At 40.7% G+C, this 27,926-nt stretch overlaps 2 protein-coding genes across 8 annotated transcripts in view; both read right to left on the bottom strand.

Moving 5' to 3' along the window:
- Positions 1-111: 111 nt before the first annotated feature.
- LOC124065739 (uncharacterized protein C6orf118-like) lies at positions 112-4,876 on the bottom strand. The gene is made up of 11 exons (XM_046401426.1): positions 4,787-4,876; positions 4,155-4,493; positions 3,899-4,059; positions 3,545-3,667; positions 3,142-3,201; positions 2,617-2,741; positions 2,458-2,522; positions 1,983-2,167; positions 1,153-1,206; positions 963-1,024; positions 112-867 (listed from the first exon to the last, which is right to left on the bottom strand). The coding sequence occupies exons 2-11, from the start codon at positions 4,489-4,491 to the stop codon at positions 807-809; spliced, it is 1,233 nt and encodes a 410-aa protein (XP_046257382.1). The 5' UTR covers positions 4,492-4,493; positions 4,787-4,876; the 3' UTR covers positions 112-806.
- Positions 4,877-6,435: 1,559 nt separating this feature from the next.
- Positions 6,436-27,926, bottom strand: part of pde10a (phosphodiesterase 10A) — a 56,901-nt gene continuing 35,410 nt past the window's right edge. For 2 of the 7 annotated variants that reach the window (XM_046401419.1, XM_046401422.1), the window contains 20 exons: positions 22,025-22,053; positions 20,748-20,871; positions 19,669-19,718; positions 19,407-19,547; positions 18,855-19,010; positions 17,627-17,677; positions 16,995-17,053; positions 16,703-16,754; positions 15,918-16,060; positions 15,377-15,469; positions 14,943-15,129; positions 13,812-13,954; positions 13,545-13,628; positions 13,308-13,458; positions 13,032-13,187; positions 12,137-12,309; positions 11,876-11,987; positions 11,595-11,675; positions 10,506-10,594; positions 6,436-8,910 (listed from right to left, as the gene is read on the bottom strand). In XM_046401419.1, coding sequence (XP_046257375.1) covers positions 8,811-8,910; positions 10,506-10,594; positions 11,595-11,675; positions 11,876-11,987; positions 12,137-12,309; positions 13,032-13,187; positions 13,308-13,458; positions 13,545-13,628; positions 13,812-13,954; positions 14,943-15,129; positions 15,377-15,469; positions 15,918-16,060; positions 16,703-16,754; positions 16,995-17,053; positions 17,627-17,677; positions 18,855-19,010; positions 19,407-19,547; positions 19,669-19,718; positions 20,748-20,871; positions 22,025-22,053 — 2,174 coding nt within the window. In that variant the 3' untranslated portion in view covers positions 6,436-8,810. Of the gene's footprint in view, positions 8,911-10,505; positions 10,595-11,594; positions 11,676-11,875; positions 11,988-12,136; positions 12,310-13,031; positions 13,188-13,307; positions 13,459-13,544; positions 13,629-13,811; positions 13,955-14,942; positions 15,130-15,376; positions 15,470-15,917; positions 16,061-16,702; positions 16,755-16,994; positions 17,054-17,626; positions 17,678-18,783; positions 19,076-19,406; positions 19,548-19,668; positions 19,719-20,747; positions 20,872-22,024; positions 22,054-27,926 lie in introns of those variants that run through there. The other 5 variants (XM_046401420.1, XM_046401423.1, XM_046401421.1 and 2 more) reach the window with 4 other exon arrangements.

Here is a 27,926-nt window from a genome sequence, read left to right as displayed (position 1 = left end):
GCTGCTGCAAAACATCCCCACAGCATGGTGCTACCACCACCATGCTTCACAACAGGAACAGTATTGGCCAGGTGATGAGCAGTGCCTGGTTTCCTCCAGACATGACACTTGTCATTCATGCCAAAGAGTTCAATTTTTGTTTAATCAGACCAGAGAATTTTGTTTCTCGTGGTCTGAGAGTCCTTCTGGTGCCTTTTGGCAAACTCCAGGCAGGCTAGTACTTAAAGCAGCTAATATTAGCTTCAGTCAAAGAGTAAAATATCTATAGACATATAACACTTTTAAAGGGGTCAGTCCACCAGAGTACCTTTACTTAATTTTATTTTTATTAATCTCATGTATGTAATCCTGTTGATACTTCTATTAAATTCAATTCAGTTTATTTATATAGCGCCAATTCACAACAAAAGTTATCTCATGAAACTTTCCAATTAGAGCAGGTCTAGCCAAAGTCTTTAATTAAATTGTAATATAGAGAACCCAATATTCCCAACTTCTGTACCCGTACTTAAATTTGAATGCAGGACATACAGTATACAGGCATATTTTTACATTGCGTTATTGCTTGGTGATATTGACAGAAGTTTTGAGCTGATGATCTATAGTGTCATTTCTGGTGAAGAGATTTTTTTTGATGTGTATTAAACTGAAGAGCTATGACAGTGACAAGGTAATTTCATAATATGTTACTTGTTGGTTGTCAAAGACGCGACTCTACTTATTATTCCTTCATTTTGATGAAAATTGCACTTTATCTAGCTCTTAACTTTGAAACATCCATTTCATCAGATGATCTTCTGATTTACTCATTGATGAAGCTTGTCGCTTTCTGTTTGTTGATCACAGTGTATCTCGTCCCACAACATCCTAGTGGTAAAAAACATAAGAAAGCAGCAGTAAGTAAGAAAGTCAGACATCTCCTTGTCAAGTGTCAGGTACAGTATGTGTAACGTAACAAGTACCGTCTCACAGCCTTGCTTGCTTTCTCTCTGTTCAGCACCCTGTTGATGTTGTTTTCCAGATTCTTGAGGGAAAATTACAGAGTAAAAAAAAACACACACAAGACTCACTATCACATAGCATAACATGTGTTTAAAAACTGTAATACTTCAAAAGTGATGATATGGTAGGAACGAGGTCAGAATCGCTTGCCTTGTTGGTGGTGTTTAGAAGGTCATTTGAGGCTATTAGTCTCATTATCTCTGTCTGGAAGCAAAAAGGAAAAAATAAAAACTGCAGCCATAAGCATTTTCAGTAATCAGCAAAGAAGCTTTTTTACACCGATTTACTTTTATTTCTGACAAAGAGAGTGCAAGTTATCAGCCCTCTCGCTCAGTGTTCAGCATCTTCACTGTCACCAGCCAGCAAGACGGTTCTGGGTTTGATTCCTGACTGGAGCAGGTTTTATCCCTGTGCATATCAGGGCCTCCTCTGCCTCATTTTCCCCCACCATCAAAAACATGTATGTTAGGTAAATTCTCCTGTCAGTACCCTTGACTAAATCCCTGGTTTCACAGGGGCTGCTCACTGCTCCTAATAGTCAGAATGACTTAAATGCAGAGAACATTTATTCCTATGGGGATAATTAAACGTAACTTACTTTTTCACATTTCTGTTTTATTTGGGTGATGGTGCAGAGCCCAGAGGATACTAAAAAGGCAACACCCACCCAAGCTACAGTTTGTTTGCCCTTCTGCCGCCTGACAAAAGATACTGAAATATCCACTGCTGTACCACCAGACTATGGAGCAATTTTTTTATTCCCTCTGGCTGTGAGACTCCTAAACTCAAAGTCTGAAAAGCTTGTTTTATGATACGATGACATATTCATTAGTTTATATAGTTTTTGTTTTTCATGTGTCGCATAGGCCTCTAATTCCTGAGTTTGGTTGCACATCTTGTGCTGTATGATGACAATCTTGAATCTTGAGAGCCCAACTTAAAAATGTGTGAGCGTAAGCAGACAGTTTATCTCACAGCACCTTTAGGTCTTTGATGCACTTTTCTGTGGCTGTGGTTGTAGCAATGGACACCAGCTTCTCCTCAATCTCCTCCTCCAGCTGCTGAATCTCCCTCCACATGTTCAAGACCAGAAGCCTCTTGGACCGGATGCTGCCAGTGCAACCGATGGCAGCCTCTCTGTCCTGCAGCGCTGAAAGAGATGTATCTGTCCAAACGCAGAAGGGCAGAGCATGAACGCGCTGCACTGAGGAATGATATATCTGTATCTGTACATACACACTCCTGCAGGCATTACGAAGTCACAGCTGACTCCCTAACACTACAATAACCTCTTTATGAGTGTTGTCATGACAAAGTGATTATTTGTTCAGTCTGTCCACACCAGAGATTTAAAAGTTACCATGTGCTGTTCCCCTGCATGGAAATATACAGCAAACGCTTTGAGGTGGTTCACCAGTGATTAGATACATACAGCAATGCTGTCTTGAGACTTACTCATCATGTCATTGTCCTCTGGGCCAATGTTCCTAGCTGGAACATTCTGTAATTCTTCTCGGACTCTGAGGTTAAAAAAAGGACAAACTTGCCTAAACTAAAGAGAATGTACAGTATAAATATGCACAATGCTTTTTGTTGAGCAGGTCCATGCAGTACCGTTTATTCTCCTCTAGAGCTCTTCTGGCCTCCTTCTCCAGCTGAAAAACCTCTTTTTTAGCATCCTCTAACTCTACATGCCTTACTTTACCATTGCCAAGCTCTTCGCGTGGAGTAGTCTGCAACTAAAACACAACAACAGAGACATATCAGGACTTGCATTTTTTCCCACAAACACAAAAGATGCTCATGAGTAATGCTTCCATACCGTGACTACTGCAAAACTATTCAAGAATCCTTTTGAGGAAAGTTTAAGTATCTGTAACGTGCAACTCTCTGAGCTACATAAACATATTCTTCCTGAGTTCAGTACCTAATGGACACATCTACAAACTTTGAATGTGTGCGAGCTTGATAATCCATCACAGTAAACATGAATCCATTGTGTTAGGTTTCTGTCAATCCACTGACATCCACAGAAGTGAAACAATATTTTTGACAGGAAATAAGGTCAGAGAGTCACATCCATGTCTCAGCTCGTTTTCCTATTTATATGATGAATACATTATGGCCAGTGTGCTTTACCATATCATACAGTGATGAGTGGGAATCCATCATGTGGTTGGCATACAAATCATAATCTGTCTGGAAGAAAAACAGAACACATTTCACACACACACACACACACACACACACACACACCTATATATATGCAAAATTGTAAACATAAAAAGTAGTCTTACTAACAGTATTAGAAGAGCTATTGTGTGCACAAAATAAACTGGCATGATCCTAAGACATTTCTTATGAATGAGCACTAATTTCAGCTGTTCCCCTGCAATGACCTGCTCCCTGACACATCATGGCCAGGCTCAAGTGGTTGCTCTACTTCCACTTGCTACATCAGGGACTCACGCTCTCTTGGCTCTGATACGTCTGACGGCACATGCTAAAAATGTGCTACTGGGTATGGAGGAAATGGAAAAACCTTAATTTCCCTCAGGATGCGTCCAAATACTGGCGAGTCTTCACATACATCATCAAAGACGTCACTGAACACCACAAGGCGGTCTCTGCTGGGCCAGCTTTGTGCTGACAGCTTCTTCAGCTCCTGAGTACGACAGGAACACACACAGAAACGCACAGACACACAACGTCAGCAAGCTAAGATATGCGTGAGTCTGTGTGTGTCTTTATTCATGCATCTTCTGCAAGAGTAATGAGAGGGTATTTGAGAATAGCCATGTCCTGAAAAATGGAGATATAAGAAAGCATGAAAATGATAAAAAGTGCAATTCCAAAACTAGTTGCAGGATGTCAGCATTCGTGTGACCATTCTCACCTTTTGTAGTTTCCTCTCAAGCTTTTCAGCAACATTTATTCCAGCAAAAAGGTCCTGCTTGGGTATGACTTGCCTGTTAAGCCTCTGTTTCATCTTTTGCTGGTCTACATTGGTCAGGCCTTCCTGGTCAGTGTGGCTTGAGCAAAATTGCTGTTTCCCCTCTGGGTCAGAACAAGAGTTACACTTTGGGAAAAGGATCTTGGCTGGTACGTCAAAGATTATGAGGAGCAGCAAACTACCTTAGGCAGAATCATACCTTCTCTTCTCTGTGATGAGTAATCAGTAGCCTGATCTTGTCTTGACCTTGAGACTTCAGACTCTATTAAGGCTGAAGAGGACTCTTTAATTTCTTTCTTCTTTACATAAGTCAGTGCCTTCATCTGCTGTGTCTGCTGGAGCGTCAGAAGGTTTGGAGTTTCTCCTTGGCGATGAGACATCCCCCAGAAAGACTGCTTTTTCTCCACGTGAGGCTGACTCTGGCCCAGGCTGCGGGGCCCCAGATGACCTGAGGAGTAGGCCAGGATATCAGCCTTCTGACCGGCTTCAGCAGCCAGCAGCAGTCTGTGGATGTCGCTCCCAAAGCTGCTGGACATGGCTGTGAAAGCACAAAACAAAGTAATATTAGTTAATACACACAAGGTGACTGATTTTACAGCAGAAGTGTGATGTCCCCATTAAGCAAAATGAACCAAAAATAAGATTATAAAAATACAAATTCGTGAAAACAGACTGAGGTAAAACAATATAAATCCATATCCAGAAAGTGCGCAAATTATGTTAACGTAACTTTCCACAACCGTGAAGCAAAGACCCAACAGTTCGACAACAACAGTTCCAACATTTGAAGCTAATTAGACGTACACAAACCCTCATTAAAAGCCTCCTCACCTGTGGCTAACTCTACTTTGGTGTGAAATCATGACAAATAAACTTTCATCATGGCCGAACGTCTGCTCGTTATTCGGTTGCCAAGGAGATCGAAGCGCGCAATGTTTGCGTTGCCTTCAGTGTCTTGGTAATAATCGTACCCATGAGTTTTGGGGTGGAGGCATTAGGTCTCAATTGTACGTGGGTGACGTTAAAGAAACAGTTTTCAAGAAAGAGAAATAAGTTTGTATATGTATCAGTCAGTGTAGCGAAGATATGTGTGGGTGATATAGAGTTCAGGCAGCTGACCTTGTGTAAACAAGGAATCCAACAGAACGTGTTCTGACAAATAGAGCTGTAAAATAGCATAGTCCAACAACTCCACCCTGTTTCCTCAGGGTTCTTATTTTGTGACACTCAAATGTTTCCTGTGGGCCGCCACAGATCCTTTAATTACACACAACTTGTGTTTATGGGTTACTGGGGAAATCCGATTACTGCAAAACACCAGTAAATCCTTAAATCAAACTATTATCTTAATCTGGTTACTCACAATAATTGGGTTATAGTGTGTAAGTAAACACATAACAGTGAGCGTAGCCCATAGAGGAGAGCAGAGAGAGGAGGAGAAGGAGAGTGAGACTTGGCCTCGGGGCTTGAATGGAATAGGAAAGGACCCAGATGGCAAAGCTGAGTGTGAGAGGAAAGAAAGTGTAAAATGTTATACTTCACTGAAAGAAGTAGGTCCATACAGTGGAGTGTTCATCCTCCATTCACATTTCATATAATGATGTAAAATAAAATAATGCAGTGTAGTGAGTATGGAAGATGCTCTCAGAACTGTCATCAGAAGATGCAGCTGCTGATGACAATGAATAGGAAATACCAAGGTTCATTTCCACATTTGTATTACATTACAAATTAAATAATATCTCTTCCGAGCTTGATGATGTATTGAACAGTTATTCAAGCATTGTACTTAAGTAGCCTGTTTGAGGTATTTGTACTTTACTTGAGTATTTTCATTTTCTGCAACTTTACACTTCTGCGCCTCTAAATTTTGGGCACATTATACTTTTTCCTCCATGACATTATATGATAACTTCAGTTAGTAACTACTGTCAATTGTATGCTGCATCAGAGCCAAAGTAGGACATGTTTAAATTAATATTTACAGGCAATTGGATGAAATGAATAATAATAATAATGATAAAAAAATAACAAACAACAGATTAAATTCCACCAAGCAGATATTTATTGAAGAGCTGCTATTTGGGAATTATTCACAATTAATAGCACTATATAAGATGCATAATGAACACACCTTCCATGTACCCCTCGAACAGCGGCTCTGAGAATGTCACCAAATGAAAATTTTAAACTCTGACGTACAGCTTATCTTGCTGATTAAATCATCATCGTTTCACTGTGTTTCCATCGATGGTGCAAGATAATAGCAGAAACAACTTACAAGACAAGAGACGAATTACTGTATTACTTGGAATAATGAATGGATCTGTAGGAAATCAGTAAAAAGTCCTGTTACAAATTCCTTAGATGATCAGTTTTAAAATGGGGTGGTGAGACATTACGCAGCATTTAGACTGTAGTACTCTCAGTTTGTACAGGTAATTCAAACACTAAATCAAGAACAATCAGACACAGAGGTGTATTTTTCAGGTATTTAATAAAAGTCATTTGGGCTACTGCTCTTACATTTACAGTTGAGACATTCTGCAATTATTCTGGGTGACAGTAACATGTCTTAGACCATTTTGTTTAACGCTTACTTTGTACAAAACAAAAAGGCCAACATTATTTTTCTTTGTATAAAAAATATAAGTTAATTTAAATTTAACTCTAATTAAGAAAATAACAATAGTAATAATAGCAATAATAATAATCATCAATAATAATAAGGATAAAGATCATAAGCTAAACATAGTGCAGACAATGGGATATAACTGGTGCTGAAAAGTAGAAGGGACAGTGCAGTGTTATGGACTTAACCATATTCTCAGGTGGGGAGGGCAAAGAGACAGTCAAAAGCTTTCTCTCTCTCTCTCTCTCTCACACACACACACACACACACACGCACGCACACACACACTCACACGCATGCACGCACACACACGCACGCACAAACACACACACACACCCCTAGTTAGAAAGTGCATGACTGCCTTTCACTTTAGCACCATCAGAGCATACATCTCAGTCTGTACAAACTAATTCCTAGATTGTACACAGTATACACCTATTACCGTATATGCAAAATTATATATAAACTTCAGTTTAGGTGCATGCTAACTGTTGCTCTTGGTTGAAGCTTACTGGAAGCAATTCTGAAAAGTAAGACAGAGCACATCATAGAAAACTGCCACCACTGAGGACCTGCAATCAACAAAACATTCATCAAAATGTACATTCACACCATTGGGGGCGGGGCCACAGTACCAGTCATAAAAACAAATTATTTTAGCAGTAATTTCAGTCTTGGAGGGACAATGTCCACTGGAATGACAGTTTCAGACAAAATTGTCTTTTGGAAGATCTCAGAAACTCATTTGAAAGAGTCCAAATGTTCCCCGCGTGCATCATGTTGGAGAGTCAGCGTAAAGGATTTATTTCCTTTGACGGGCTGTGAGGGGAACTTCTGTTGCACACCCGCAAAAAGTCAACCCACAATCTTGAGCTGCAATCCCGCAGCAGACAGACATCTGATGCACTTTAGCTTAACAGGTTTGACATTGTAGGAAAAATATGAAGATCAAGCTACTGAGAGCTCTGTTGAGCTGCTGTCCACACTACAGTTTTGAACCTGCATGGACACCAGTCTATGTCAAGCAGAGGCTGTATAGGCGACGGCTCATTCCACCCTTCACCATTTTTTTAATTTATACTTCCATAATTCATGCCTTCACCATGTGGTGTAATTTGGACAGTATCCTAATTTTACTTGTGTTTTATTCATGGCAGAAAATGATAACTCATTCATGAGGAGGAACCAGATTGTAGTGTAAAATAATTTATGATCCGATAGTGGCGTGAAAATTGTGATGTGAGTGGAAACTCAATTGTATTCAGTCTTGGCTTACTACAACTGATGCCATGCTATTTCTGCATCTTGCTCTTTTTTTTTTCTTGTGAACTCCATCCTACTAACATTACTGTTTCTGCTGGCCTGGGATCAGATCCTGTTAATCAGAGGATAGTCAATGTACTATGCAGGGTCCCTAAATGCCAGGGGGGGCTGGGGGCAGCGCTGTGGGGTCAACTTCACGGAGAAACATTGTGACTCTCTTATGACCATGTTCACAAGTGTTGACATTATCTAACTCCTCTCGTCACAGTTCATCCATGTTTTGTACAATATGCTGCGGGGGGATTTCTGCTATCTCCACCTAAAATAGGCTTTATGTCTTTATTCAAGTACTGCCAAGGATTTTTGCTCACAAAGTAATAAAAAACATTCTGAAATCCACCTTCTCAGTAAGGTGGCATCATACTATACGTCTGTTCTACACATTCCTTCTGTCTCTGGGAATACCTTGCTGAAGTAGTGCGCGTACAATAAACCAACCACAGAAGGCAAACAGTACCATTTCAACAAAAAAAAGAAAACAAAAAGCCTGAACCGACAACAAGATTTCACATATTCTAGCCTGTGAAAGGTTCAGAGTAAGGCCTCTACAAATACCAGACCGCAAAAGAATTATCTCAAATAAAAAAGTAAAAAATTAAATGACATAAAACAGATGAACTAAAACCATTCTACCAAATGAATTCCCAAGCTGAGTGGATGTAGGGTGATGGGTTGAAGTCCCTCCCCATCGGCTGTCCGTCAGTCTCTGGGATCGGTGAAGCCTTCAGTGTTGACACCTCCGTCACCCAATGAGGTAACTGTGTGTTTTCAAAGTCAAGTCGCCTTCAGCTGATCCCTCTCCTGCTAATGCAGGATGTGGGTTCTTCCCCCTACAGAGTACCAGGTCCGTGGCAGGATGCAAGTTGTATTCCTTTGGCGGGTCAGCAACCCCTTTCGTAGTCAGTTGTCCACCTTTACAGGGCCTGAATCACAAGGCTGGTTGGGCACGATGTCCTCCACCTCTCCCCGCGATATCTTCTCCCAATGGCCCAGGTTCTCCCTGCAAACACAAAACACCTCCATCAAATTCAGACTCCGGATGTTTTGGGTTTACAGTCAAGGCTGTGCAACTAGACATTTCAATTCTTAATGCGAGACATTCACAGAGGATAAAATAACATAAACATGAAGAAAGACATTTTAAACATCAATAACAGGACAAAAACATAAACAAACACAAAACACACTGTGAATTTAAGTGAAATGTGTTTTTTTTCCCTTAAATACCAATTACATTTGGCTAATAATAGCAATTTGATTCAATAACGCTTATATTAGGTGTGTAACTGTTTAGTTTTCCACTGCTGTCAGTTTTCAGTTTTCTTGCTTGACTGAAAATTAAATGTATTACTGTCTCTATTGATGTGGCTGGCTACTTAGCATACAACATTATGACACTTTGGTACCACAAGGGTGTGCATTTGATGTTACAAATGGTAAGAAAGTAATATTGTACTTTATTTGTACTTTAAAAACATGTGCAACTGTAGCAATGATGTTTAACCAGCATGCATTTAACTAAACCAATTTGTATTAAACAACTAAATATAATTCATTTACACTTTGAAAGTCAGACAAAAATCTGTAACCACGCGTCACCACAGCCAGGCAGCAGCATTGTAATTCATTTGTCATCTGTAATCAGGGTCCCATCAGGTCTGTCGTCATGAAGGTAATCTCTCCCCCCTCTGTGCTATAATCAAGCCTGACACACGAGCGCAGAGAGTGCTGCCCTTTGCTGCCATTCCATTCAATTAGCCAGCCTGATGCAGTTTACACATCTGTGACAGATCCCACAACAAGCAGCCGGGCTCCGCGGGGTCTAGGCCCGCTGCCCACCCAGAGCCCAGTGCTGACGTACAGCCGGGGTTTAAATATTACACTGCTCACTTTGTTTGCATTCCAGGCAGATCAAGGTCAACGCTTTCAGCGTAACCAGAGGGTTACCCCGGAAGGACAGGCAAATGTGCAATATGATCCTGTTTAACAAGCAGAAATTACACACATAAATACATTCTTACACTCTTTTTCAATGTGACGTGCACACATACAGACACACATTGTCATACTGCACACACACACACACTCAGGCAAAGCAACTGTTTCCTGTTGGTACACTGTATTCTATATTGAAACATGTCTATTGGAATGTGTTCTCAAAGAGTTAGAGTATGAGTTTGTTTAATTCAATATCAGTCTAGTCGAATGGGTGTTTTGTTTTGTATTTTCAGTTTAATACGTGGAATGTGCACCTACACACACACACACACACACACACACACACAAACCGCTCTGGTCAGACAAGGCCAGCACACACATCCCTTGTTGCAAGCAGTGGTCAGTGCACTTATTGACCATATCAGATGTGAAATCAGCATGAGAGTATTGTGCAAACACTTGAATGTTATTATTTCTGACTTGTTTCACAAAAAAGTATAAATTGAAAACCCCTACAATCATACAGTCATTTCATTTTTTATTCCTGACAGCACATCCTATATACAGCACATTCTCTTCCAAATCAAGATACTGTTCGGCTTTTTTTTGTTTTGAGACATTCCCTTGTGTTTTAAAGCTGCAGCGTTAAATACTCACTTGCAGGCTTTTAGAAGGGGGCTGGATGGTGGGAAAAGCTCCGCTAGTGTTGTGTAACAGGGTACTGCAACAGCATTGTAGAAGCCCACCTTAAAAAGACCACAAACAAACAAAAACAAATTCTGTATACAGTTTGTAATAACATTTTTTTTAGAAACATTTAGATTGATCACAATCACATCAGAAATGCAACACACATCTCATGATTTTAATTTTTTCAATTGTCTGTCACATGTTGATAATAGCTTCTTTATGACCAAGGACTGCCAAGAGGGGTGACTGTGCGGGGATTCATCTCCTAAGGTAACAAAGAACAGCCGACCTATGAGTTTATGACTCCTGGTGTGTTCTTAAATACCAAACATACAAAACTGAGCAAAGTTTTGTTTTTTGAAAACCTTAAATTCAGCAATTTTCACAAAAGAAGACTTTGCCTTAATAGGTACACAAAAATCCTTATAGGTGTCTGTCATTTGGTTTAGTGGCTTGGAAGTGGTACCTCTCTCCAAAATTCACATGTACATTAACCGAGTTGACCACGCACCCCCACACAGGCGCTGGTGAGAACACTCCTCTGGGACAGGTGAGGGCAGAGCTATGCTGAAAATATGTAACATCATCAAACTGAACCAGTAAAAATAATGTAAACCACCATGCCTCAAACAGCTGTTACGAAACTAACAAGGGAGTAAAGGAGCTGTCAATCAACACTGTGTATACGCCCACACAGAGGTTTTACTTTCGGGTAAACTCAGGCTTTCATTTTCTTTAAGTTAACATTAGTCAAAATGTTGTTATTATCTGAATGTGTCAAACATGCATTTCTTGGGGAAATGGAAGTTATCACTATATTAACATGTATGATTCCAGTGAATAATTTCCAGAGACTGTTTTTACAGAGGACTGATTGAGGGCTTCATCACATGGTGCAACAACTATCAACTGAATATCAGCAAAAGCAACGATCTTGAGGAGGACTACAGAGTTTCAAATTTGAATGTTGCCCTTTTGTAATTATTCTGCACCATCAGAATGTGAAGTAGAGAGTAAACACGATTAAAGACACACAAGCAAAAACGCTGGTCTTACTTGGCCTTGGGGCACCTCGTCCTTCTTATCTCTGTCCATCATAGGGATCGGCTGCAACCCAATCTTCTTCATCTCATCTCCCTGTGAAAGAAGAAAACATAGAAAGAAACTTCCTTTTATATTTGCACACTGTGGCTAACCTGTTGCCATTTTGTGCCTAACAAAATGTGGGACAGCTTGGTGTAGCAGCATTTACGAGTACTAACAAAGGTCTGACTGTTATACTGGAGGCACAGTCACGACACTAAAACTGTTTCAGTTCCAGCAGTATCCCACCGTACCTCAGCCCAGAACTCAGCATAGATGTCATTGGCTGTGAGTCGTGTGATTTGCCATTTCTTGGTAACAGAGCACAGGTCACATGCTGTCATCATCAGACCAATCACACGGTCCCTGGAGGGGAGCAAAGCCTCGTTATAGCCGTGTGGAGAAACTCAATGTGCCGAATATTTGGCCAGGTCCACGTTTCTCTGTGTGATGCTAGGAGATCCGGTACGATTCTGACCTGACCTGTGTACTGACGCGAGTCACAGTGGTCTGACCTGTGTGAGTGGTTGTTCAAGTCCAGCGCATGAGAAGACAGCAGCTCCGTCAGCTGCTGGTGGTTGTTGAAGTACAGGGCGAGGTCTGTGGCAATGATGGCCTTCCGGATGATCTCCAACACCTGCTCGTACTCGCTGGAATTCAGGTTGGAGAAAATATTGTGCCCTTCCAGCTATGAGAAACAAAGAGATCAATAAAAAAGCAAAAGCTCCACTTATGAGGCGTTCAGCTCAGCTAGACTACAACAGGTTGTAATCTCACGTTCATCTCAGGGTCCACGCCCTGTCAAGCCGACCCTGGATGTTACACAAGAGGGCACTAAGAACTACATCATATAATCCTGTCAAGGAATTGTCAGATTGTGTGAGTGTAAGCTTTAGTTTTCTAGAATTCATATGCCGATGTAAGTACTCAAATTAGAAGAAAGTAAAAATGCTTCTTCTCTTACAGAAAAAACATAACAATGAACCAATGAAAAAGCAGTTCAATCTAATCCAGGTATGGTTTTTATGCAAGTGTTTTTAGTCTCTAAAAGTCATCTCTGAGGTAAATGTGAGCTTTTGAAGCTGTACTTTTGCAAAAAAACTGAAGGCACTATTTCATTATGGTTTTAAGTAGGCAACTGTCTTCAGTGTGGGATTCAGATTGTCACACGCTTTCTCCATGTATGGCGTAATAGTAAAAGTAATGGTTTCCCATTCTTTTGCACACCATCTGCACAGCAAGTAGTGAAGCAAGTCAGAGAAATGCTGACATGCTTAAACAATGAAGAGGCCAGAACATGTTATGCAAGGCACATCATTTCATACTAAATAGGAGAAGTGAACAGATGATTAATAAAGAAAGAAATGTTGACTTTAACCATACAGAAAGTTCTGCATAGTGGAGCTCTACCTGTAGGATGGAGACGGTCTGAGAAAAGTGGTGTTGCTCCATGGTGGAGGTGGAGTACAGAGCAGCCAGCGGATGGTCAAACTTCTGCAGGTACGCATTGCTGTACCCCCGATGGTCCAGATCATGGCACAGACAGGCTATCAACAGGCCTTTCTTCTGTAGACCACAGCGGAAAGACAGAAAACAAAAAATCACAAAGGACAGAGGCTTGCTTTAATTCAATATGATTTATTTTTGTCTTGGAGCAGTGAAAGTCAGACCCAGTAAGGAGCAGACCTCTAGCTCTGTGAATATCCCAGAGGTTTTCTGCAGGATGGCATACATACAGTGTGCCACCGTCACTGCGTGCTTCCAATTGTGGTAGGGCACACGGCGGTAGTTCTTTCTTACAGACATGGTGAACCGACACAGCTTCTCTAGCTCAAAGCTACACAAGGAAGGAAAGGATGGTCAACAACAAATCATCCCAAGCTTTGATGATGATGATGTCGTCATGACCCAGCGACACCTTACCTGGTCTTTCCACAGGAGTTATGAACCATGAAGATAAAGACAGCAGGCCAGATCTCCTCAAAGGGATTAATGTCAAAGTGGAACCTGGATTGGGGGTGGGGGGTGGGCAAAAATGGGAGGAAAGTCTTAAATTAAATTGAGAGGACTCGATCAGGTCTGGACTCTGTCATCATCCCATCCCTTACACAGACATGTGGCTTTAGATCACAGCAGAGATGGTGACACAAACACTGCTCTGAATCAGCACTCACTCCGGGGGGCACTCACATTTCGATCTCTTTATAAATGGGTGCAGGGAGGTTGAGCTGGCTAAGGGTCTTCCATTCTTCTGATGTGCAGATGCTGTGATAAGACAATTTCTCCATCGTCACTCTGTAAATGCATTCAGAGTGCCGGATCCTGTGGTACATCTGCAGAGACGCATGGGGAACAAGGTTAGGTCGCAGAACAGGAATTAGTCTTTCAAACGTCTACACAGTGCTATAAATACCATCTTCTGTTGAATTCTTTAAGTATCATTGTTGGAATTTTCAAAAGGGTCAAACAAAGTTAAGTAATCCGTAACAGTCCTGTATCATATTTTATCTGTGGGTTTCCACATCTGGTTTTTATCCCTGTCCCAGTCCCAGACAGGCAGGGATAAGACAGTCAGGTACATGTACCAAGCCTCACACCTTCCACCTTAAATCACCATAAATCAGGAGCTGGGCCCAAGCGAGTTTCCTAGAGACGCAAGGCATAAATTACAGCTAAACATAAATCCTGTCAGCGGACGGATGCAGACTGCTTGTCTTAAAATATTAACATGCCTCATCAATTTTAAAACCAACTTTGTGACGCTGCTTCTGCGTAATTTTGTCGCACAAGCTGATGGTGAGTCAGGCCCCACAGAGAGGAGAAACTCTGACAGACAGACCACACAAGGCAAGCTCCCAGAGTTAGCGGGATTCATGTCTGTGTCTGTGTGTTCCATGTAAGGGATATAATCATCACTGCCAGAAAATACGCTTTTATTCATATACGGGAGCAAAGCACTTTTTAAATAGAATATGGTCGCACTATCTTTGTTAACCTTGGAGAAAAAATGAAATTACTAGTCTGATTAATAGGGAAACCAGCAGCCTAGTAACCACTGAAACAGGCCTTCCAGCCACAAGTATGAATTCAGGACGAGGATGAGGCCACTACATCAAAGGTGTCGTTTTCTGAAAATAAGCCAATCAGAGCTGAGTATTCATGGCCATGAAGTATTACATAATCTTCATGACATCTACCTACACAGCTAAAGATGAAGAGCAGGCTTGTGCAGACAGATATAAAGAGAATGGCTTGTGATTTTGGCGTCGGGGAAGATCAGTTAGTTGTTTAAATATTTTAAAGCAGATTCAGTTTACTCACATTTGCACAGTGTAAGGCCAAAGCACAAAAGACAGCAAACATCTTAAAGTTGTTCTCATCTGTTTTAGTGAAGGCACTTCCGCTTAGCTTGTTCACCATCTGCACCACACCTATAACGGTCCCCCTGCTCACGATGGGCATGCACAGGATGTTCCGCGTGGTGTAGCCAGTTTTCAGGTCCACCTCTCTGTTCCATACAAAAATATGAGACTCAGTATGACAATCACAGACTTCAGTTAAGTTTATGAAGTGAACCACACACAAGAAATGTGTTTGGGTCTTAACTGTTGGTGTACACTGAAGGCCTCTATATTGACTACAATGATTTTATCCTAAATAGAGGAGAACAAGCAAAGCAAGTTGGCTAAGAAAGTTAGTAAGATTTGTCAATAATTGTATATAATTGAAAAACTGCAGGGTTTGTTAGAGTTTACCGGTTGAACCGTGGGTCTGCATAGGCATCTGGGATATTTAAGACTTCCCCTGTCCGAGCTACTTGGCCAGCTATTCCCTTGTCGATAGAAAACCTACAGGGTTAGCGGAGAGGAGACGACAAGAGTTACGTTTGTGCTGGGTGGATGGGTGAAAATATGCATTGAAAAAAATCAATGGTCAATCAAAAGTGTGAAAATCCACACTACAGAAGTAGTGTGTAGATGAACCAATTTTACACCGAGAGAAAAATGATTATGTTCCATTGACTAAAAATGGTACAAAATCAGCAGGTCATTTGACTTTTCCCCACGTTTTTCTATTGATTTTCTATTATTGGAAGTCTTTTTTCTGAGCTGCCTTTGTCACAGGATGGCCATGCTTACTGTACACCATGATGAGTATTGTCTTATAGCTGCAGGCAAAACACTATTGTGTTGATGTGTGAAAAAAGAAAAGCCCATTTGAAAATGAAAATGAAATGAAAATGAAATGAGTATACTATTTAGCACACTGTAAGAGAAAAGGGTAAATGTTACACACCTAATTTCTTTGGTTTTCCTAAAGACAGGTTTGCCTTCTTTCACTTCCCCGATATCGAACAGGTCAGAGTACAGTTCTTTGTTGTTGTGATCTACCTGGAAGAGTGCGCACCTGTCAGCATTCACCAGGTTTTTTGCATATATCTGCAAAACAATACCAGGGAACCTTATCAGAAACACTGAGGGTGTGAAGAAAACTGAAAAACAACAACAACAACAAAACATTGAAAACTGCATCTAGCTCCTGCAACCTAATTAAAACAGTACACTGTAAAACACTGTAGTTTTAATTGATTTTTGGGATCGAACAGTTAAATGACTAAAAAAACAAACAGTATAACTACAGGTCATTCCAGTTCAGTGTTTGAACCAGATGACTTGAATGGCCTGAGATGACACCACAGTCACAAGGCAGCCAAATACATACAAACAGAGAGGTGGGTTTTTAGTAAAAGAAACAGGAAAATCACACATCTGTTTTAGATTTGCAGTACAACAAATATTGCGAGCCACGCATAAACATGTATTTAGAATGACAATGTCTAATATAATGATAACAAATAATTAGAATTATTATGAGACATAACAGTATTACTATTATTATGAGATATTATTAATGTCAACAAGCATGTATTGTCAGGAAACAGTTAGCAGTGGCCCCCAGGTATATGGCCTGTGTGTCTGATCTGTTTTACTATTCTTTTTAACAGACATAACCTAACACACACTCTCAGGATGTGTAGCCTTGAGGACAGTGTGAATGAACACATGCAGAATCACACTCACCATAATATGTTCAAGTAGAGAATCTATTGCCACAATGTTATCAAAGTATGTTCTGTGCGAAAAGAAGAAATGGCGCATTGAGATGTCTGACAAATGGGAAGCTCTGATGACGTTCACATTCAAGACATGAGAGCTAAGTTTCCTAACAATGTAGTAAAAAACTGTTGGATTTAACCTTTGACCTGACATGAGAAAAGATGAGACATTTCCAGTTATACTTAGACTAAAATGAGATCACAGAGCAAATACATTTGATTTGTTTTCATCAGACTTCCCCAACAGCAGCTCTTACTTTGACACATCTAGTAGGAAGTCATTGAGCTCCGTCTGTTTGGCGAGACCTCTGCACACCTAAAAACAAAAAAAAGAAGGTCATGACCCAAGACTCAGAGTATCACACTTTTCTCACAGGACACATACAGCATCCTGTGTGTACTGTAAACAAACCAATTTGCTGTCTACACATTTGGCTGTGGGCCACCTTCATGACTTTCTGTAACAACTGAGTGTTTTGCAGTGAGCAGCCAACCCAGGAGTGCACTTTGCTGCAGTGCAGTAAGGCTCACTGAGGCTCAGAGGTCCACTGTGGCCAGTGCTGCAGTGGGACGCTGCTTCTCTGAGATGTTGTGCTATCTCTTCGTATAAAAACAGCACTGGGGCATAATGACGTCTTTGGGGAGCTGTTTGTTGAATCTATTGCTTAGTTGATTGGACTGGGCCCAGTGACAACCCAGTTCCTGTACACAGTGGATTTCCCCATTAAAAACACCAGTGTAGAACCAGAACAAACAAAGTCAGCCAAGATCATAATAAGTGGGACGGCTAGATTTCACCTTGTTCCAAGACTTCAGTGAAGGGTTACAGAATATTGGCTGCAATGTGCAATTTTAGATTCAAAGTGGTCCTCTGTGGAAGTCTGCTCACCTGTACTTGATGAATGGCAACCGACGCCCATGCTAAATTAGCTGTTGCAACCTGGAAAACAAAGAGAAATTTAACTCCAAAGAACAGCAGCTATCTGTATAGATATATCTATGTATATAGATATATGTATGTATATAGATGATCTATGTATATATATATATATATCTATATAGGTTTAATCAGTTAATCTTTTTTTTTATGTATTCACAGCAAAGCCAGTTAGCCTATAGATTCAGAGCCACTCTGGGAACTCACTGTTGGGGATTCAAATTCACGCAATAGAAAAATTCAAGCGGCACTAAGAGATATTTTTATATGAAGAGGTCAGATGACTATGTGTAATGTGAAAGGAGTGCTCGTAGTGAGAAAGCCACAGAGAGTTATCACATGACTCTGCAGTTCCCCTCAGCTCTACAGAGCGTGTATAAGATTTATGGCCTGTAAGCAAAATGTTGCAAAATGTTCAGTCTCACTAGCCTGATCAGCTTCTTTTCCAGAAGATCTTATCAGCAATCTGAAAAGCCTTGATAAACAAACTGATACTCCTACTTGCCCAACACCAAATCAAGATGAGTTTAGCAAGTATGTGTGAGCAAAGTGGAACATTTAAAGAGCCAGATATTTCCTTCAGCAGTTAGCGGAGATCAACGCAGAGCTAAAATTACAGTGAATTTTGTGCTACTGGACTCATCAGGTGGTCAGGAACACAATTTGGGGTCTGGGTCTGCTGGATGTGTAAACAACTTTCGCTTTAAAAAGGCGACAGTGTGACAGTGTTGTGCTGACTCCGACTGGCCAAAAAAGAATAAAATCTAGTCAGTTTTACCCAATGTATCCTGCTTCAAATATTAAATTGACAACCACAGGTATGCCTGCATAAGATTTAAGAAAAAAAAAGCTAAAATAAATGAAATTATGAAATCGTTATGTAACTGAATATGCTGTGGTGTGTTTGTGGAAAGCCAACAAGGCCATACTTGCTTCAGAAATCTGTTTGTTAAATAATGTTCCAGCTCAATGTATTGCCATTTTACAGAATGTGTTTCATTAGCACCATGTACAAAGACAAACAGGATTATTAAATATTTCTACATTGAGATGAACCCCACCAATCCAATATGTAGAGATCTTAAACAGATCCAGATTAAGGTGAATACCAGACTAACTGTAGTTCTGTGAGTTTCTCCAGCCTCCCCCTCTTGGTGTGTTTTGTCTGGGTCAGACTGACCTCCTGGTGGCTGAGGTTGAAGGGCTCCTTGCCCCAGTGCCGATGCAGCTCCAGGATGGCAATGAGGTCCCCAATGGCAGTGAGGATGGGGAGGCACAGGACAGAGTGAACATGGATCCCTGAGTCCTGCCCTGTGCCGTCGGGGAAGCGCTCGTCCTGCAACACACAGGTCAGTGTGACGGTCGTTATCACTGGAGGTGCACAGGAGTTTGGTACATCCGCTGATATAGATGACAAAGGATCCAAACATTCACCCCTCAGCAGAGCAAACATTTCTCTTAGCATCTTCAAAGCTGTATATATCAGCTGATAAAGAGTTTTAACTTTGATTTTTTTTTTTTCTGTTTGGAGACTTTGATGTTTCTCCTTGAAATTTAAAGTTTTGTTTTTTGCTTTATTATTTTTAGGTTGATGGCAATGAATGCATCAAAGCAGGTGATTTAATTAAATATAATCACATAAAGAGGCATAAAGAGACCTGTAATCGATCCTCACAGCGAACTGATTCCTGTGATGGGTAAATCTGCGCTCCATGTGAGAAAACAGCCTTACCCCCATGATGTCCTCTACTAGCAGTGTTTTGCGAGTCTTGGCAACATGAGCGGCAATGGTTGTCCCAAATGCGATGGGGCCGGAGGGGATGAGGCTTGGAGGGCCATCTTTGGCCCCCGTTGGAGTGAACAAACATAAACTCTATTGAGAAGCATGGACAAGAAGAGAAAGACAAACAGAAACGGAGAAAGACAATTTCAAACATGCGCACACAACGGCATCACTGGATAAAATGTACTCAGCAAATGTCCACTGCGCTTACATTGTTGCATTCTCCCAAGAAGTAAAGTGCAAATCCATCAGCTTTTGTTGCTGTAGAAATAAGAGACAGGTCAGAGAGCAGTCAGAGTAGGTCCATGTTACATTCCCTTATACTGCCCAAAAATACATGGCGGGCACACCTGAGAGGACAAGGAGACAACAGTCCAGTTAAAGTCTAATAACAATCTATTAACAATGTCCCACATAACAACCAGGGCACTCTGACCAAGGGCTTTGACTGCTCATCTCATTCCCAATCCGCCTTTCCAGTCCCATTTCACACTGATATATGGGTCAAGTTATCATACAATGTGACAACCAAGAGGCCGGCAGAGGATCAGATGATCTGTGGTTAGTACTGTACTTTGGCTGAAATTATTCTTTGCTTTGATTCTTTGACAACATAATAATTTATATTCGTAAAATTCAACTTGTCGGACATTGTCAGGGTTAGAAGTCCTGGATGTGTTTTGTGTTTTTGGTGTTTATATTTATCACTATCTGGCTTCAATGCTCCAGTGTGTCCAGTCTGGGATGCAGATGAGATGTTCAGTTGGTTGCAATCTACAACTGCACCGCTAGATGCCACTAAACTCTACATACCGGACTTTTGATAAAACTAACTTAGAACAATTTGAATCATTTTGAACAATCAACTGATTAAATCTAGTATTTGATCATTTAAAAAGCATAATTGTAAAAATATATATATCCTTATAAAATATCCTTTGAACATATTTATTCAATTTTCTAGTTTTTTAGATATTTTCACATCTCATTTGATTTTGGTTTGCCAGCCTAAATGGGTAGAAGACCTGGGACTAATCAATCACAAATAATTCTTCTTGCTTGTGTTACATATATATTTTTCTTACAGCAACATACTGGTGGACGATATGAGAAAAGTACTTTTCTTGGCTCATTCACCACGGTTTTGTTTTGTTAAAACAAATTCTCTTCAAATGGTACTTTGAGCATTTGGTCCCAGTCTTTATCATGTTCTTTCTCCAAAAAAAAAGGAGGGTTGTGCTATCACTGCGATGTGAATAGAAGCTGAGAGAGGACCATGTCTACTTATACCTGTTTTGATGATGTTGCACAACTCATAGAGCAGAAGTTTGTTGTCTCCTCCAGTGTCCAGGCGCTGCTCCATGTAGCTGTTGAGTTCGTACACCACACCCTGCATATTTGTGTCCTGGTACTGCTGGACGCAAGACACCCAGAAATTGCAACTTCACAGCCATAAACACTGACATTGAATTTCAAAATTCAGCACGTGTCATGACAAAGAAAAAGTGATAACCTTCATTCTGTACTGCACCCAGTCTAATGTTACTGCAGCCTGCTACTAACTAAATGGGAATTTGTTCTTATTTTGAATGAATGAAAGAGGATTATCTTCCTGCCATTCACAAAGACAAAGCCATTCATCACAACATTACCCTCCACCCCACCCTTACACTCCCCTTCACTGCTGCATTCTGGCCCAGGGATCCCCTGCAGTCCCAAGAGGAGGCCACTGGAGCCCCACAGCTATGATTAGAGCCCTGGCAAGATGTGCTGCTGCTCAGCCTCAGCTTAAAAGTGCGGTTATGTAAGAGGCAGACCTCCTGCCTTGTACGGGGCCAGAGAGCTGTCTATTTGTGCGCCTGCAGAGAGGGTGAGGACAGGACGGCAGGGAGAATCGCGCACTAGAAAGCCTCCCCCCACGGGACGCCTTCTATCCTCCCACATCCTGTTTGCGCAGACGTATAGATGACGCACTGAGGGGTCGAGTGGTCCTCGTTTTTTTTTTTTTACTTCTGTGTGTAAGTCCGTGATGTTCCTCCTAGTTCTGGGGCTCTGCTGTGGGCACTGACACCTGGCCTCCTAAGGGCCCGACAGCATTAGGATAACAAAAGAACATACGAAAGTGGAGCATTGGGGATCTACACTTTCCCATAACTTTCACACTGTTTGTCTATGCTGTGACTAGAGCAGCAGCTCTTATGTTTGTTAATCATCGATCTGAAGCTGACCTGAACATTCACTGATTTTGTAAACTATGTTTTGCTTTTATCCATATTTTTCTAGTCAATAATACACTGTCTTGAAGAAAAAAAGCCCAAGGACAAATGAAATGGTAGTCAAAGTGCAATCTGCATCTTAATTTAGTACACCAGGGCATTTTTGCAGTTATTGAAGGTTATCGTCCAGTCTTGGGTAAAAGCTTAAATAGTCAGTAAAGTTAGCTTTGGGAAAATGGGGGTACAATTTCAAAGTATTAAAGTACTAAAATATCTCAATGTGTTAACATATTTCAGGGTCATGTACTTTGTCACATAAATATGTACACATAAAATTAAGCAAAAACCTACCCTGCTGACTTCTTTAGCTGATGTGTCATCTGTATAGAGAAAAATCGCAAAGTTAAAACAAAACAACTTGAAACAAAGATTCTATTTAGGGATCAGATCTGACATTCTTAACGGGTGGATGAGACCTTCTACAAATCAAAATTTTAATTAATATGTCATATCATTCATCCTTGCAGTATTATTCAATACCCTTGGAAGGAAATTTACCAATATCTGATTCTGACAGTTGGCAAATATTAGGAAAACTGGACAGATATTACAGAGTACAGATATTACTACATAACTGAGTCTGCTTGCAGCTTGAAGACTCTTCTATCTGTTGTTATGTTTACAATTAATTAATTATATGGCCAGGGTGGATGTGGTTTGGCAAAATACATACTGTAGTCTTGCTTCAATGAACACTGGTTAGTGAAGATGATTTGATATGAGCATTGTTTGTTACTTAGCTAGTGAAGCAACTAGAGAAGGAAGTGAGTTGGAGCCAGGCTGTCCATTACAGCCCCTGTCAATGTGTCACTGAGTTAAATACTTCATTAAATAGCTAACTTGCAGACCCCCAAGTCTATGTACCTATTCATATGTGATAGGAGTGCATGCACAATCAACTTGGTCTGCATTAAAAAGCTGAAAAGCTACTTGATGAGCCACACAGAAGTCAGAGGTAAGATCAACCTTTTATCAATCATCAGCATTTGGACACAAAATTACAAGGTAATCTGGCTTGGCTGTTGGAAGGTCGGGTGGATTACAGATGCATAACACTACAAGTAAGCAAAACCTCACGCTGTCCTCCCAACAGCACTCAGGTGAATGATTAATGAGAAAATGCAAACAGAACTCACAGCATTAATACACAGCATGTATAAATCACAGAAGAATATTTCATCCACTCTTGATGCAGTCAGACGTTGGCTAAAATTACATTCCTTTTAAAACAAACAAAATTAAGAAAGGTTTTACTGCAAAATTTAGAGGCCTCAAAAGCGAATTCCTGGTGTGATTTCAGTCGGACTTGGAGACACAGCAGACATACAACTATTGTTTTTGGACGTAGACACTGAAATATGTGATAATAATGAGAGCCTCAGCCAGTCATAACAGTTTCTGGACTTATAGTCTGGGAGTGCTACTTGTGATGAAAATAAAACCATTCACACAGCTCGTGCGCTTCTTCATTACACATGCATCAACAGCACACAGGAACAGTAACCGCTCAGATCTCTCTGGTAACTTCTCATGTGATCAGATCAGACCGGGCTGATTTTAGAAACATCTACTGAAGTGCTGACTCGAGCTGCTCCTCTTTTGAAAAGAACCTCTTTGTACATGTGAAGAAAGAAATTACAGCCAGCTACATTGTTTGTTGTTTTAAACATTCCTCCAGTAAGCTATGAGTTTCCTAACTTAGCCATGAGAGCTATTTTAGAGTGAACCCCTGGCCGGGCATGACGTCAATCAGAGGACAGAGAGCTGCGCTTGAAAAAGACTTCAAACCACTTTGAAAAAACGAAAAATACACAGAATCTTTTTGATGAAGACTTGTTGAGGCCAAGAATATTCTGACATGAACCCCTTTGAAAGACAAATTTTAGAAATAGACTTGAATATCTGCATTTTTTGATATCTTACCAGAAAGCAGTTTAACACCACCAATTACAACACAAACACTATGACGGAGTCAGTAATTGATTTTTGGAAAAACTTTGTTAGCTTCACAATGCACGTCCACTCTGCTTGTGACTCTGCCGAGTGATGCACAGATCAGCTCTGATAACATCAGAATCACATTGATCAGTGGGTTTCCATGTGCACAGTCAGGTCACTGCAGCAAATATCGTTTAGGCAGCAAAACTAATGGCGGTAGTTAAAAAAACTAAAACCTTCAGAGCACCTGCCTTGTGCAAGCCGATAGGTCAGGATAAACACACACACACAAACACCAAGGTGATGCAGCTGCATGAGTATGGTCATGATATAATTGTGTTATGTTTTCTAAAATTCTGCTGTGCAAACAAAATTAATTTAAAATCAAAATCAGTCGGTTCAGTTTTTGTTTTAAACATCAACAAAAAATGATGAAGTGCATAAAATTGGAACACAATCTATTGCACTGAAGATCAGCTGTTTTGTTTGTTTTCTGTTTTATATTTAGTAAGTATATATCAGAAAAATGTTGTTCTGAATATTTTAATCGTACACCTCAGTCCTCCGTCAGGGCTTGTGGGTATCCACCAGTTCTCAAAGTCACTCCTGGAGGTCAAATTACAATCTGCCAAACCATCTCTGCTCACTTCTCTTGTGTGGCAGTCCCACTGGAACCACAAGGTGAGCACCACTGAGCCCTGTGTCCACACACTGAAAATGGCTAAGGGGCCATAAAGTGACAGGAAGTGGCTGTACTTGCAGACTATACACATTGCAAAGTGAAATGCAGAACATTCCTGTTTCTAGGAAGTAATGAGTACCATTTGAATCTGCTGTGCTGAACCAGTCACCTGGTTGGACCGGTTCCAGTAGTTTCTTTCAAGCAAGCGAGCATGCAGGGCCATGCACACATTCAGTAGGTGGAGATTCAGCATATTCCTGGTTTTCCTAGAAACCAGAGGACAGCTTGACTGTACACTGTACTGTATGTTAGGCTATGATCTTGTTTACTGAGGAAAAGTGGGTGAGAAAATCTATGGACATTTTCTATGTTCATAGGTTAAAAACATACACTTAGAAAAACTTAAAATGGACCACAGAATATGTAACATACAGTATATGACAGTTTATGTGTCCCGTTATTCTTTTGCAACAATAACATCTTTGTTTCATCAGACATGAGTCTGGGGATTTAACCCTTAGGATACAGCTACCCCTGGGGCAGTGAGGGGAGGTATGTATACAAGTGTCTGTGCATGTGTGTATGTGTGTGTGTGTGTGTGGTCAGTCATCAGCACACAGACGGAGACCAGTAGCTTCTTCTAATGCCATCCCATATTTTCAGAGACAGTGCTGTGCTTTTAGTAAACACAGGAGGAAAGGGCTGAAAATATACTGCCAGCTCGCTAAGCAGCAAACACTAAACACAACCGTCTAACAACTCCTGAAACCAGCAGAGGATAAACAGACCTCTTCTAGTAACTCCATCACTCCATTCAAACTTCTCCCGAACGGAAACAACCTGAGTGAAAATGTTTGCCAGGTGTGCAGCACTGGGATGTTCAGCTTTAAGCTGGCAAGTCTCATGTTGGGATATGTGTTACTCTGCGTTGTACACCAACGCTCAGTGGGTAAAGCACTTTGGAAGATTTTGTTTATAGCCAAAACATACAGTACCGCATGTTCTGATTTTGTTTGTCTCCTACAATGCTACCTAAAATGTTATGGTAACTTCAGGATGAAAAAACGGCATGGTTATCGTAATTAATATAAACTCAATCATAATTTGATGTTTTTGTTATTTTTTAAGTATTGAGTTGTTTAGAGGCTCTTGTTTCGCAGAAAGTCTCATTTTGATACATTTGTTGTTCCCATCTTGCACCAGTTAAGACAGAGGAACAGGCAGCTACAGCTGGGAAGAGAAAAACCTTTCACAGACCGTTTCTGGAAAAACAGAACAGTTAAGTTAAAATAAATGAACCAGCATGACATCAGACAGGACAAACCCGCTCCTGAGTCTGGATGTAAAATTTCATCCTAGTTCCAGCACCACAGCAACAACAGCAAGAGGGTCAAATCCTTTTCACACCACACAGGAATATCTGGGCAAATTATTTGCTCATATTGATCTCATGGAGTGTAATGAAAGCTCTTACGTCAGTGTGGAACAAATGTACAGCAGACAAGAAAAAAAAATCAGAACATCAAATCAAATCATCAGATTTTAGGCATCGATCGTTTATGTCTGTGATAACATACAAAAGTGACGCCAAGAATTTTCTTGACTTAACTGCTAATAAATCATTTGAACATTTTCATAATCTGTCACCTCTTGTCAAATGGCTTAATGTACAATCAGACTGACATGTTGTTTTTGGAGCAAAACTCTTTCTACATCAGATAAACTGTTTATCACAATGCTGCCTGAGGTGTGGAGCACACAGCAGTGCGATATGACTGTAGGAGAGAAAACAAGATCCACTGCTGATAATACCCGATAACTTGATAAACTCATTTCACAAATACTGCTCAGCAAAAAGTGGACACTTTTATAATGTTTAATGTATTTAAGCACAAGATATAAATAGATAAATAAAGTAAGCCAGAAGCATCTCAAACAAATCAGCAGCTCCAGACTGAGGCCTTTAACTGGAGAAAAAAAAAAATCCCCCAGTCAGCTGAGTCTAATGTGCATGATACCTGATGGGCATTTTATTGATCTGCTGCAACAGAAAGACACACACACAGGGCGGTCAATGAGCAGTGACTCAGCAGTCAACATGTGTCAACCGAGTCCTGCTCCATGGAGGATGTGCACCTCCCTGTTTACCTCCACACTAGTCTTCCACTTGCTTATCTGTGTGCTCTTTAAATAGAGATGTCAACAGGACTTCCTGTTCTAAAAATGATTAATTAATAACAATTTCTAGGAGCAAAAGCTTTTTTGTTTGACATATGAATTCAGTTGCATTTAAGACTACGGTACATTAGTAAACCTAAAATGCCCCCCTCCCCCTCCCCAGTATATCAAAGTGTATCCATTGAGTACTGCACTGGGAGGGGGGGCTCCTCCTCCTCCTCCCTCCTGATGGAAAGCCCTGCAGGTGAGACAGTACTGTTATCACTCTGGTGGTGTATGAAGTTTTGCTACACAATCACATCTTTGTCTGCTTGAGCCTGCAACCCAAACACACACCTGGGAAACAGTATCAGCTGTTAAACAGCTCGGCCCAACTCCTGTCCTCTGGAGCACAGGAAAGAAAGACATCGAGACTCACTCACTTGTTATTTTCCTTTTTCGTATCGTTAGCATTGCATATACGGCCAAAAAAACCTTACTATCTTCTGTTTCCAGCTACTCTGTGTGTTACCTTTCTCTGATATCTGACTACATATTTCAAGGATTTAGTCCACTACTTTCTGACACTGATTTGTTTAAAAATAATGATCAGGTTAATCAGCAACCAGATATAGTCAAACTATTACAAATAATATTGTGCACTTTCTTGTTCACAAATTTAAGGAATGAGGAAATGCTGTGTATGATCAGCAAAAGGCACTGATGAGTAACGAGGAGCCTCTAGATGGGAGGAACAGGGGGTTTGAGTTTTATTAATCACCCCACGACAGTGTGTGGTGAGAAGTAAACATCGCCTGAGGGACAGCAGTCTAGAGAGGTGTGATGGTCAAATGACATCAGCAGGGATTCTGGGAAATGTTCAGTAAGAGGCTGCTGTAACACCAGTCTGCTCTGTGACATGCACACGCGACACAACAACATCTGCCTTGAAAGCTAACCTTGACATATAAATAGGACTATGATGCAATAAAGTAATAATCAGGAGAACAACACAAGAAAAGTATAATTCAGTTACTGTGACAAGGCACACATGTAATATTACCACTCAGTAGATTCAACACAGTAACAAGAGTGTGCAAATGTGACGGCCGTTTCTGGAACTGAACTCTGGAGCGCAACGTTTGCACAAACACACCCTCACACACACTTGCGTGTATGTGTACAGACAAACTGATTTATGTTATCCAGTGTAGCCCATCACATGATAACTGAGAACAGGACTGGCTGCAGGGACTGCTTCCAGGAAGCTATGGTTATGTCAGTGATGATCACATGATGACAGGTTCTGCTGCTCCTACACTCATAAAGAATATAGGATCTATCCGATCTCGCAGAATTACTGTAAAAATGGACACAGAAATAGATCTTTAGATGAAATTAGCTACTTTAATCAGT

This window comes from Scatophagus argus, chromosome 10, assembly GCF_020382885.2.
Source record: "Scatophagus argus isolate fScaArg1 chromosome 10, fScaArg1.pri, whole genome shotgun sequence".
Classification (NCBI taxonomy): domain Eukaryota; kingdom Metazoa; phylum Chordata; class Actinopteri; family Scatophagidae; genus Scatophagus; species Scatophagus argus.
Note: the sequence above shows the minus strand (reverse complement) of the source record. Positions and strands in the feature narration are given on the sequence as shown.

Excerpts from the sequence above, each read along its gene's own strand:
- LOC124065739 (XM_046401426.1), bottom strand. The coding sequence starts at position 4,491 with ATGTCCAGCAGCTTTGGGAGCGACATCCACAGACTGCTGCTGGCTGCT. Across the intron at positions 3,202-3,544 it reads GCATCCTGAGGGAAATTAAG|ACAGATTATGATTTGTATGC; the intron begins GTTTTTCCATTT and ends TTTTTCTTCCAG. Across the intron at positions 2,168-2,457 it reads AGAGGACAATGACATGATGA|ATACATCTCTTTCAGCGCTG; the intron begins GTAAGTCTCAAG and ends GCGTTTGGACAG.